General features: G+C 53.0%; 5 protein-coding genes and 1 non-coding gene across 6 annotated transcripts; 3 read left to right on the top strand and 3 right to left on the bottom strand.

The window, feature by feature from the left end:
• Positions 1-453: 453 nt before the first annotated feature.
• Positions 454-1314, bottom strand: J4E88_003582 (uncharacterized protein; the record flags this gene model as incomplete). The annotated part of the gene is made up of 1 exon (XM_049397231.1): positions 454-1314. The coding sequence occupies one exon, from the start codon at positions 1312-1314 to the stop codon at positions 454-456; it is 861 nt and encodes a 286-aa protein (XP_049256619.1).
• A 1230-nt stretch (positions 1315-2544) lies between these two features.
• J4E88_003581 (uncharacterized protein) lies at positions 2545-4377 on the bottom strand (the record flags this gene model as incomplete). The annotated part of the gene is made up of 2 exons (XM_049397230.1): positions 2545-4237; positions 4289-4377. 2 exons carry the CDS (start codon positions 4375-4377, stop codon positions 2545-2547), a joined length of 1782 nt encoding a protein of 593 aa, XP_049256618.1.
• Positions 4378-5321: 944 nt separating this feature from the next.
• J4E88_003580 lies at positions 5322-5413 on the top strand. Its single transcript has one exon. It is a non-coding gene; the product is annotated as a tRNA-Glu (tRNA).
• Positions 5414-5873: 460 nt separating this feature from the next.
• Positions 5874-7733, top strand: J4E88_003579 (uncharacterized protein; the record flags this gene model as incomplete). The annotated part of the gene is made up of 3 exons (XM_049397229.1): positions 5874-6063; positions 6111-7060; positions 7107-7733. 3 exons carry the CDS (start codon positions 5874-5876, stop codon positions 7731-7733), a joined length of 1767 nt encoding a protein of 588 aa, XP_049256617.1.
• Positions 7734-8132: 399 nt separating this feature from the next.
• On the top strand, positions 8133-9754 carry J4E88_003578 (uncharacterized protein; the record flags this gene model as incomplete). Its single annotated transcript, XM_049397228.1, has 2 exons — positions 8133-8213; positions 8267-9754. The coding sequence occupies 2 exons, from the start codon at positions 8133-8135 to the stop codon at positions 9752-9754; spliced, it is 1569 nt and encodes a 522-aa protein (XP_049256616.1).
• Positions 9755-10350: 596 nt separating this feature from the next.
• Positions 10351-12251, bottom strand: J4E88_003577 (uncharacterized protein; the record flags this gene model as incomplete). Its single annotated transcript, XM_049397227.1, has 3 exons — positions 10351-11297; positions 11353-11966; positions 12022-12251. 3 exons carry the CDS (start codon positions 12249-12251, stop codon positions 10351-10353), a joined length of 1791 nt encoding a protein of 596 aa, XP_049256615.1.
• Positions 12252-12557: the final 306 nt, after the last annotated feature.

The raw sequence follows: 12557 nt of genomic DNA, 5'->3' as shown, positions 1-12557 counted from the left end.
CCCGCCAATCATCGCAGCTGCCAAATTTGGGTTTCCCCTCGGTTGCCCGGTTGCGGCCTAGCGCCACTAGGGCACATGCAACCTTTAGCTTTACACATCCATAAATCCTCCCGACTGCGAATGCGAATATAGTCTTGCATGGCTAGGAACAAGCCCATGGCGCTTCTGCGCGATATAACCACTTTGATCTGCGCTTTGTGCCAACGCAGCACAGTAGTACCACGGGTGTGTGCAAGCATGGTTTCATTTCGCCGGCCTGCAGGTGCATCCCTTGCTATAGCACAGGTCGCCACCCCAGACCAATTCCAAGGTTGTCAACTTCCGGCGGGTTTTTCCATCCGGCACATGCATTTTCGCAGGCAGGCGGTACGAAATACGCCAAATTATCGTTCAGCCTCAATCTCGGTCCCACTGATCCCTTGATATTCCACTCTTACATCCACCGCCGTCCGCTCAGGCATGCTCGAGCCACACCCCGCCAACCCCGCCACCTCTTTCTCCACTATCCAGCCTCTCCGCGGAGCCTCCAAACTTTCCGGCCTTCGCGTCTGTTGTTAGAACTACGTCGCCATACCAGAATCCCCTTTCTTTAACGCGTCCCTGCTCCTCCTCGTCCTTTGGCAAGCGCAGTATAATCTTTGCACCGGTGTCACGAGTCTCCACTTCATGCACGCGCCTGAGCTTGAATTCATATCCTCCATCAACCTTCTCACCAGCACTACCGATGACGGCGTCGTAGATTTTTCTAGTCTCATCTAGCAGGGCCTGGTCGCGCACGATGATAGTAAGTCGGCTGACCCCAATCGCGCCGCATTGATGAGTCGTCTTCGAATCGTCGATTGGAACGCGGACACCCCGAGGGGTGATATCGTGGCAGAAGAATGGCACCCTGCCCCTAACACTCTGTCCACCCTTCTCTCCCTTGGGGAAGGTGACAGCCCAAGCTACATCGACTCCATCAGCCCTCTTTCTCCCACCCTTGATCGGTTTTGAGTGACTTTCTATCACCGCCTCGTAGTTCTTCTCGGGCGAAAGCGAGTTGGTCAGGCACCAGTCTTTCCAGCCTACGAAGTTGGCGTCTGGACCCCACCAATGCTCAGGCGCGAGGGAATGGTTGACGAAGGAGATGAGTTCGATGTAGCACCCATCTGCGAGAAGAATCAAGACATTCGATGTCGCGCCGTCAGCATGGAAGCCTCCTGGGGTAAGTGTGAAGTTGTCCGAGAAGAATGGAGGGACTTCGGGCAGTTGCGTTGTTGGGTTGGCGGGGACGAAGAGGATTAGATGGTCTAGGCTTTGCTGTGACGTGGCCATTGCGGCAGTTGTATCTTGGGGACTTAGATTATCTCACGGTGAGTTAATTACTACCTGAAGAGCTCAGCACCAAGTGTTCGTGGACGTGGAGTCATTGCGCCCAGGCTTGCCCGAAAAGGGAGCGACTACGGGAAGCGACAGGGATGCATGAGGGGTAGCTCCTGCCAACACTGCTCGTCGCGTGAGTAATCAGGCACTTGTTCATGCTCATCTTATCAGATCGAGCTTGAATACTCTGAAAGACCAAATCTGGCGCTTTCCTCTACGAACGACCGCCGTATGACTTGACTTTGGCGTATCGCAGGAAGTTTCGCGCGACCTCAAAAGAACGTGCATTCGACAGTGAAGCAGCGGCAAGCAATACATGTGCATATCATTTCTTGCATCACCATCTACTGCATCAATCATGAAAGCGACGGATGCTACCCGAGACACCATCCCAGCCTATCGATTCAAAACAACATCCCCCGTCCAACCCTCAATCCCATCTTCATCCCATCTCCCCATCCACAACCTCTCGCACTCCCTCCCTAATCTCACCAACACCACCTGCTCTTTTCCGCACTCAAAACTCTTCTCGTCCTCAAATAACTCTCGTATACTCACATCACGATCCAGCATCTGCCCTCTGTTGTTGCCGTATTTGTAGCCTGGCATAGGCAGGACGGCGATGTTAAGCAGTGCGCGGGCTTCGGGTGAGAGTCGGATTGGCGTGTTTCTGGTGGCGCCTTGGAGGGTCTTGAAGATGTGGACTGCGTGGTGGATTTCTTGATATGCTTGGGCGGCCCATACGGGGAGGGTGGGGAAGTGTTGGAGGAGTGTGGAGGGGGTTAGCGGTGGGAGGGCTCTCGATGTGGCTTTTGGTCGGATAGGCAGTGTGGTTGGTTGAGACATTGGTGCGGGTATTGGGGTGCTGGGATGCGATGGCGAGGGTACTTTCTTCTTGGGTGCTGGGCGGTTTGGCTGATGATTGCTCCAATCTTGACATTCTGATTGCCCCCTTATAGAGATGAAGATGTATGCTCTGCCTGACATGTTGCTCCGGGTCAGACATGTGTCTTTCGTTATGACCAAGACATTGTACTGAGTGGGGTTGAGACCCAAGTGAGTTGTGTAGGCCAATGTTTCAGATAATCGGTAGCTAATTATGTATATGATAGCATCATAGTTCCCCTCCAGGTGCAGTCTACAAGGGACTAACACTGTACTGCCGTGGTACCAAGGCGGTACTCAGGAGGTACTCCACGTTCCTGGCATCGTTCGGTGCACTCGTAATAACCCGTTGTATACAGCTGGCAACTGTTTTAGAGTGCAGAAAACGGAATAACACTGTTTGTATCCACGTTGCCGAAAGGCGTCATCTAATCTTGCAGTCAAGATAATCGCCAGGCCGCTCAGTCTGTAGATGTGAAGGGGCACGTCTCTGGTGTGATTCTCAGTTCTCCGATATCGCAGTGTCTTTTGAGTGGGCTCTTTCTTGAGCGCCTCGGCTTCGTTGGCTCTGTTCTTCCTCTCTCTTTCTCTTTCTGTGGCGGTCACGAGAGCTAGGGATGGAGGGGGCTGAGAGATTGTCGACTTGCTCTGGGTTGGGCTTCTTCGGCTCTTCTCATGCGTTCTCGCTGCTCGGGCTTCGAAGTACCCTGCTTTGGTGTCTACGCCGCTCAATGCCGCAGCAATGTTCAAAGCTGCGTCGTACTGTCGACCGACTGCCGTGGTTCGGTTCCTTAGTAGATATTCCGGATGCCAGGCGTACACGACGACGAACAGAATCTTTTGGGCGTTGTTGCGCACTATGCCCATGAGCGTCGTGCTGCCGCATGATAGTCGAACTGTGATATTCTCCACGTTGTGTCGCTCATGGAAGCGCTTTCTGCTAAAGGCGCCAAATACTAGTAGGGCCTTCTTCGACAGCGACTGACATCTGTAGGCAAATTCGTCATGCAGTTGTTTCACCTCCTCTTTCCACCCGTCGGCAACATTCGCGAGGTGACGTACGGACGCCGCGCTCAGACGGCGGAAGTACGCTTCAAACCAATAGGTGTTGCTCGCCACGAAGCCCTTCTCGATGAGGATTCGGATGCAACAGTTGGTCGCGTCTAGCGTCTGACCGTCGTTGAGATGCTTTGTCGTGAACGTTGGGTAGTGCAGCTGCAGATGCAACAGGGACGTCGCATATCCTGACGGTGAGACGATATGGGATTCTACCATGCCGCTTCGCCTCGCCTCTTCCTTCTTGAATGATTGGAATAAGCCGGGCATGTTGAAGGTATCCTGTCCGTACTCCAGGCCATACTCAGTCTCTTCTAGGAACTCCCGCGCCCCGCAGGTCATCATGGCTAGAGCTTGCAGCACTTCTGCCCGCACTGCAGCGAGTCTGGCTTCCGAAGGAACGTTGATGCATGCGGTGTTCTCAGTATCCATGTGCGTCGCCCATGCAGCTATTTCATCTGGAGTCATGTCGTTCGTGTCGAGATAATCGCCGTCATCGAGCAAGATAGCGCCATGCTCTCCACCAGCCCAGGTGTCCTTTACGTTATCTGCCCGGGTGACGTCTTGCACCAACATGACTCGGTCATCCTCGTCTACCCATACGTCTAAATGCTGGGTCGTGCTCGCGACGTCGATGATGGCTCCTGCCTCGTTGGCCATTGTGTTGTCACTGGCGGCTGCCCGCTTGCTGTCGACGGCTGCATGCTGGAGTGGCATAGTCGTTGATGCTCGATCCCAGGCGAAGGCTGACTCGCTGGTCTTACTCGCGTCGTCGATGATGGCTGCTGCCTCGTTGGCCATAGTGTTGTCGCTGGCGGCTGCCCGCTTGCCGTCGACGCCTGCATCCTCAAGTGGCAGAGTCTGTGATGATCGACCCCAGGCAAAGGCTGCTTGCTTTGTTGGCCTCGTGTCCTTGGCTTTTGGTACTCGCTTCCTACTGATAGTTAGCGGTTATCGGTAACGATCATAGGAAAGCGCATCTCACCTTTTTGGCTGTGGGTCTTCTGCCAGCCGTACACCTTGTCCACTGAAAGACAGTGTAGCCTGTCTCTTACGGTCGCTGGCGGTCGACATACCTCGGCGCTCGAATCGAGACTTACTCGTGGACTGTAGGACGAAGATGCGAAGGACGAAGCTTGAGTACGACCGCACTCACCGTTATGCTGTTGATGTGACGACATCTTTCTAGCAAGCAGGCGCGTTGGGGGCGTATCCTGTTGGAGCAGGACGCGGCTTCCCTCACTTGGGCGGGCACAGAATCCAGCAGGCGCGCGCCCCATTCTTGTTGGACAGCCCACCTGCTCCCTCATGATCCTTCCGCAGTCGCTTCAAACGACATGCTAAGTCGCGAAACTCGTAAGAGTATTGCGTCCGGCCTCGTAAGATTGGCTAATGCGCTTTCTTCGAAGTAAGTCATGGCGGCACCACCTTAGAGGCACTGCTCGCTCAACTTCTTGCGAACTAGATAGAGCAAGTGTAATGAAGGACGTAAGGTAAGTGCATGTTCCCTAATCCAATATACACCTTCACCTTTGAACATGCAATGCGATACGAAAGATGTTGATCAATGGTAAAAAGGTGTGTTATTCTTGGTCGAGGGCAAGTGGTGATGATTCTCAAATGCGGGCGGAACGCTGGAGTTTGCCGAGCCCTCCGACGAAACCTGCAAGCACCGAGCCTCCGGCGAACGCCACTTCAATGATCTTCGTTTCAAGTCGGCTGAAAGAAGGCTGCGCAATATATTGCTCGTGTTATGTGCCATTGTCGGAACTCCACTTAAAGGACTGTTTGATTCAAATGTCTCTTGCTGCATGATGACTGGCTGTATGGCAGCCTGCGACAGTGTCTGTAGACCTATCTCTAGGACACTAGACCCTGAGCTTGCTAGTGCATCTAGCGTATGCCCAGGACCTGTCTGTGAGTGGGCACATAGCCCCGCTGGCGTTCGTGCCTTGTGACTGCTCTGGTAGCTCCATCCCTCAATATAAATTATCATTTTTGTCAATGTTTCATCAAAGTCCGGTATGGTGTATCGGCTAGCATCCGTCGCTTTCATGAGTCAATTGTGTCAGCTTCCGACGAGAGCCGGGTTCGATTCCCGGTACCGGAAGAAAACGATCTTTTTGCCGTTGCATTCTTTTTGCCAACATCTTCTTTTTGCCGGCGTCGCAAAACTCAAGGTGGTCAGATGCTATATCAATCTGAGTAACCTGCAGCTTTCGTCGTATGTTCACATTTGTCGCAAAGCTTCAGTCTACGCAGCTTGAGATGTACGTTGACGTTACCGGAAGAAAACGATCTTTTTGCCCTTCTTTATGTCTTTCTCTTTTTGCCCACCTCATAGGCTGACTACATGTTACATTCCGTTCAACTGTAGTAGTCTGCACTCTTTTTTGGTACATGTTGAGATGTGTTGTGAAGCCTAAGTCTTCGTCGTTCGCAGCTTCAGACGGACGCTGAGGCCATGTAGTGATGCCATCGCCTGCCACGTGAAAGCGCGCTTAGACGCGGGCGCGTCTGACCTTGCAGCAACTCCCCCACACTAGCACCTCAGCACAACTATCGCGTCCATGGCGAAACTCGCAACACCAGCTTCTGGCTCCAAGACGTCGAACTCTTCCGCACCTACCAATGGACATGCGCGATCCGCTGCACTCGAAGCTGTGAGCGCGCGACCACGGCACAAGCAACGCCGGCCTACCAAGCAAGCGTCTTACGAGCTCACCAACCATGCCAAAGCCTACCTCGAGGGCGGTCAATGTATGCGACACCATCTGTTGCGAATTATCAAGCTTACACTGACTCAGATGCCAGCGGCTATGACTTCCTCTATAGCCTCCTCGCCGCCGGCACAAGCATATCGAGACCTGCGCAGCCAAACATAGGCTTTCTCGCACCGCCGGCATACATCGCCTTCGCCTCTTCCATGGTCGCCGACCCCAGATTCACCACCAAAGCGCAATCGCGAGATGCAGCCAAGGGCTCAAATGCTGCGCTGCGATATCTACAATGCGTGCACACGACGATAGACGACCCCGCATACCCAACGATAAGGAAAGCCTTCATGTTCCCAAGAGAACGCAACCGGAGGAGCGCTCCCAGCTATAGAGCGAGTGCAAGTCTGTCACCCCAGCTGAGCAGCGACATCAAGCGAATAGCGGGCGAGGCTGCCAACGAGAAGAGCCTGTGGTATCGCGCAGACGACTTCTGGCATGCTGTGGGATGGGCGTTCAATTGCGCGATAAAGCACAAGAAACGGTGGAGTCGGTGGAAATTGTGGCTGAGGGTCATGCTCGACTTCCTCGAAGCCGATTGGGATGTCTGCGTCAAGCAAAGCAACCAAGAGGGAGCGAGCGACGAGACAACCCTCCAGCAGAGTCTCCTCTGGCACTACATAGCCGGCGACGAGACAACAATGAACCGCGCAAAGAGGCGCCGCATCATCAGAGCTGTACTTGCAACAGCGACACCCGAATCGCTCAAAGACTACCCGGAAGTCTGGGAGAGAGAGACAGCAGAGCCGCGGCGTAAAAGAAATGAAGACCAGCCAGTGGGTGAGGTTGACTTCGAGACTGGGGAGTTGGCGGATTATGGTAGCGACGAAGATATGCAGGACGCATCGGACGACGGCGGGGATGAGAGTGGCGACGACACGTCTTCGGAGACTAGCGACAAAGGGATTAGGAACGTACACGACGCCATAGAGCGCCTTGGCGGACAGGACGCGATCGAGCTGCGGCAGCGTCTCATAGCACTCGTAGGTACCTTTTTGGTCGGAGTCGACGACAACTAACAACAAACAGCTCGCCGAAGTGGCCGTAGAGCTACCGGAACTCTTCACCCGGATATATGACCTCTGCGACAACATCTTGGAAGAGTTCAGTCAGGTCCCGACTATGACCTTTCAGGTGCTTTTGTCTACGATGAAGCTACCCGACGACATTCGAGTCGCCTTCACCGCGAACCTTCTACATGGTATGATAGCCAGCAAGCCACCGAGCTTCTTTCTCCGAGACCCTATTCAACAGGATTTCGAAAAGACTCTTCTTCCACTGAAAGGAACAACGCAAAGCTTTGCAGCAAACACCAAGATCTCACTCATACTGGAACAGTTGTTCATGCACATGATGAAGAACAATGCTCTCGCTCCTAACCAGGCTCTTCGCAAAGCTATGGAGGCTGGTATTCAAGCGCGACGTAGTGTATATGGCACTGGTAAAGGCAAGAGAGGTAACGCCGAGGAAGAAGAGCAAGCAAAAAAGCTGCTGCAGGAAAGTTCGGACAGGCTTTTGGGATTGCTTGAGGTGTTGGAGATGGCTCACGGTAAAACTCCGCAGTCGACGAGAGTGAAGGAATCCGCACTGCTGTCTTTTGGCTCGGGTTCGTCGCTCTCTCCTGCGCCTGATAGCGAGACCGAGCCTGAAGACTGAAGAGGAAATTAATGGTATTTCCTCAGGAATCTCGAGGCCGCTTGCTATCAACCAAGAAGCAGCAAACTGGACGACACTGAGGTTTGGGCACTCAGTCCCGCCTCGTTTGCGCTACCACGTTTTCGATACCCAAACAACCACACAATGAAATACTGGCGTATTCATTTTCAACCGCGCCGCAACAACATTTAATTACGAGCTTTCATCTCCCTCGGTACCCCGTGCACGGTCGCACTGGCCCCATGTCTGTCTTTATTTCGTCGGATATGCAAAACTAACAATTTACTGACACCCATTGGTACACTCGTTTGCGGAGCACGGCCCCCACCTGCTTTACTTTCGGTACCAGCTTCTCGACAAGTACACCAATACCCGTACAATCCACCGAGCAAAGCCGCAATGGCTCCTAAACCTCCGCCCAAGTCCAGACCCACGCAGATCGCTGCGATGAAGGAACGAAGAACTTTGCGCACTCTGATCGTACGCTAGCTTGAGGATCATCGTAAAAGTGGCTATGCTGACAGCAGGTCTAGACCGACACTATTACCGAGATTGAGACGTACATCAAGGACCAGCAACAAAAGAGTCTGAGGTTCAGGTTGAACTCGATAGGACTGCGAGTCGAGCGCTCAACAGCTTCCACGTCATCATCGACCACCATACGACTCATCCAACCTGGGGCAGAGGATATACTCCTCGGTGTACGGAGACAGTCTTTGAAGTCTACACTGCTCGCGGAGCAAACACCACACCCGCAGATCAATCAAGAAGACGAGTGGCTCACGTTGCAAGAATGGTTGACTCGATGCTATGGAATTGCCTCTCATCTGGAAGATGAACCTGACGATTCAAAGAAAGAGTCTCTAAAGCACGCAGTGGCAGCGTGCATCCGTCATCGGCACCGCACCGACTTCGAATTCTGGAAAAAGACGGCCAATGTTAACGTATGTTTGAACCTATTAGAGCAGGACATATCCTCATATAGCAAGCATGACCTTACAGACCACCCTCTGGGGGGCCCTTCCAGGAAAAAAGCCGACCGCCACGAGTCAGAGTCCGCAGAGCCTCCAAGACTTACTCATGAAATCGCTCTGGAGATTGATGTACACCCCCGTTGGATACCGTTTCTCACTTGGATGGCCGAAGATCTTGAGTCACTCAACCCCGCTCCTCTTACAATGGCCGACTGGTGGAAGTCCAACGGCCGAGCTTTCCGCTTCCTCGACCTTCCCGAAGAACTCCGATACCTCGTATACGATCAAGTCATCGGCCCCTACATATGTTTATCGCTGAGCAAGGGCGATTCCGACGGAAACCAGCATGTCAGATTGTCGCGCCCCAAGCGCCGCTTCATAGACATACATCGCTTTGGGAAAGTGAGTGTTGGCGAAAGCGAATATCAAATCCAACCGAACACACTTGCTCTCACCTGTCAGCAAATCTGCTATGAAGTCAAAAAGGCCACATGGGAGCGCACGACAGCATTGCTCAATGGGTATCATCACCCTTCCATATGCCCCACTTGGCCACATGTCTTCATCCCCTACCATGCTATGCGTCGTATCGAACTCAATCTCTCCACGTCGGACTACTTCCGCTTCCTCGGCCTAAAGTGCGAACGCCATCAGGGTTTTGTCGAATTGGACAACGAGATGACACCCGCAATCGCCCAACTGCGCGAGATACCAACGTTATTCCATCTGCATCTCCACTTCACCACCCGTCCGCCTATACGGATTGGTCCTGGTAATACGTGGAGGTCATTGGACCCTTGGCTTAATATCGCAGGAAACAGGGGTACGAAAGTAGTCTCGTGCCAAAAAGTCTTCGTCCACTGGTTCTTCACACTGGCGTGGGCGGATATCAGACAGATACCCCGCGTCACGTTCTCTGGCCACGTCAAGAGACGGATACGAATGATGTGGGAGTTTAACTTTGCCCTCAGTACTCTAGACAAACTAAGTGATTCCAAGGCCGGATCGATCGCACGGATACAGGCTACGCCGTGGCAAAGACTGTGAGTACCTCACATCGCGAAATGGCGTTGACGTTGCTAACAACTCGTACAGGCCCCCGGTATGCAAGTGCGAGATACCTTGCGATTGGTGGAATGCTCGTGGACCGTATCTTGAGGGCCAAGATCCGAATTTCCAGCCTGGTGCTAAGGATGTTTATGATTACGACTTTGATCCTGAGGAATTTGATCGGTTCGATTGCATGGATTGGGATCATCCACGGCGATTGTATTGACGTTGTCAATAGGGAGGGAAGAGAGCTGCGGCTTCAGCGCATGTGCACTCAGTTAAACATCTTGCGCACGCTCATTTGTCAGGATGCTGTCTATCAATTATCATAGGAGGAGGCCTTCCTCCTTTGCTCCTTGCTCCGTGCTCCTTGGTTCTCACACGGCAGCTAAAGCTACAATAATGGCATCGTTTACCACATGCAGAGCAGCAGACACGAACAGTGTTGCGAGAGGAAGATAGAACGCATACACGATAGTATTATATTACATCACCATGGCAATGTGGGTATATAGAGCAATGAGCCTGCCAATGAGAACACGCTGCTTGCGGCAGACCGCGCTGAGCATGTCAAACAACAAACGATGTACCGTTTAGAAGACGTTACCCTTAGTCTGCTTGCCGTTCTCCTCCTCAAGCTTCTTGACGTTGATGTTCTTCCAGATGTAGATGCTAGCCAAGCACAACGGCACAAAGCACGCACCAGTGATCACCATCTTACGTTGTACATCGGCATAAGCACCAACAACGGCATCGCGCTCTGGCGTACCATCGAGGAACGATTGCTGCAAGGTGATGTTTCCGAAAATCGCCCTGTATTCAGGCTTGCTCTCCTCGGGCAGACGCATGAGCAACTGTCCAGGGAGGATGTTGTTCCACATGCCACCGGCGATGGCATATCCAATGGATGAACCGAAGCTGCCAAAGAGACCCCAAACGGCGTTGACGACGGCGATTTCTTGGTGAGTGACGGGAACCATGACGGCGAGCTGGGCGCAGGTGGCGAAGAAAGCCGTACCGAGACCGACGAGCACTTGAGTGAAGGCGAGAACACCGGGGTTGGTGGATGGGTTTCGGAAGGGGATCAGGAGAGCAGTACCGAGGAGAACGATGGGTACACCGGTGTAGGCTGTCCACTTGAAGTTACCGGATTTGTGGATCCACCATGCGATGAGCGGACTGAATGTCGACGAGGTAAGCGAGAAAGCGTTGAGGATATATCCAGCGTGGGGAATGCTTTGCCTGTGTACGACAAGCAAGTAGGAGTAGAAGTATCCATTCCAGCAGAAGACGGACAGGAACATGACGCAGTAAAGCAGGCAGGAGCCGATGATGGTACCGTTCTTGAGGTACTTCCAGGGTAGGAATTGGACGGGCGCAAATTTGGCTTCCCAGATGTAGAAGACGGGGAAGAGGCAGAGTCCGAGGACGATGCAGGCGATGATGTACGGGGTGTTCCAGCCCTGGGGCGCGTAGGCGACGAGACTGAAAGGCAGAACAAAGAGACTCCACGCGCACATGATGAGTACGATGCCAAGGACTAGGTCATGCGTTAGTAGCTATACAGATAATCTCAAGATGAGTGTGCAGCTTACTGTCAAACTGTACGGCGTAGTACCACAGCGATTGTAGGAAGTTACGCTCCGATTTTACGTTCTTGACGAGACCGGCCTTCCTAGCCTTGCGGTACATGAACATCATGAGCACCAACGCGGGAGCGCAGCATCCGACGAAGATGATAATGAATGCACCGAAAGCCCATCGCCAGCTGTTCTGGTAGTAGAACATGTCGGCGATCACGGGTGCGGCGAAAGTGCTTGCGATACGAGGAGTTCCGTTGAGGGTAAAGATGATCATGCGGTTCGTCAGGCTGGTGCAATCCGCGGCCATGATGTCGGCAACGAATAGAACACCAATGTGACCAGCCCAGTAGAGGACGTGACCGGCGATGTAGGTTTGTACGTTGGTGCATGCGGCTTTCATAGCCATACCGGCGACGACGACGAGCAGCATGAAGAAGAAACCCTCCACGCGACCAAATATATCGATGACCTTGGCAATGACGAGAGGAAGGCAGCCACCGAGCGCAGTTGCCATTACGCTTCCGACGTTCAGGAGACCGTGTGTACCGAATGCCGACGTGATGAAGGGGTTGAGCGCGGCGTCAATGCCATTCTGCAGGAAAGCGACGAATTCGATAAGGTAAATGCTAGACGGACAGGTCAGTCTTTGCGTTTCGCGGTTTGAATGATATTGAACCATACAAGACCAGCATCGTAATCAAGGTCTTCGTGCTCCAGATCTCAGTGATTGCGCGCACCCGTTGAACACCGTTCTGGAAGGTTTCCGATTCGACAGACTTGGTCTCTCCATCGCTGCCAGTCTCGTGGGCATTGAAAGCTTGATCGCCATTCTTCTCCATGTCGATATCTCTTGAGGGACGACCAAAGCCCTCTACAGGTCGCACGGCGTCAGTCGCAGCCAGGTTCGACATGGCAAAACAAGGATGCCGGAAAAGTGCCGGGCAAGGCAGGGTATGAAATTGGGATGCAGGTGAGCGACGATCGTAAGACAGGCAGCGCTGCCATACTTAAGTATACCCTCGGCCCACTCTCCGAAGACCGGACAGGGAATGTCAGCGCAGTTACAGCGTCTAAAAAATTTGCCATGTGTATCCCACCCGGTGGCTTGGGATCATCTCCCACCGTCCAGGTATCTCGTATGCCCAGAGAGCATTAGGCGCGGCTAAATGATCAGATAAGTGCTAGATGATCAGATAAGATCCAATCTCGCTGTGAGC

The sequence above is a fragment of the Alternaria novae-zelandiae genome (assembly GCF_023758075.1).
Source record: "Alternaria novae-zelandiae strain BMP 2774 chromosome Unknown scaffold_6, whole genome shotgun sequence".
In the NCBI taxonomy this organism is placed as follows: domain Eukaryota; kingdom Fungi; phylum Ascomycota; class Dothideomycetes; order Pleosporales; family Pleosporaceae; genus Alternaria; species Alternaria novae-zelandiae.
Note: the sequence above shows the minus strand (reverse complement) of the source record. Positions and strands in the feature narration are given on the sequence as shown.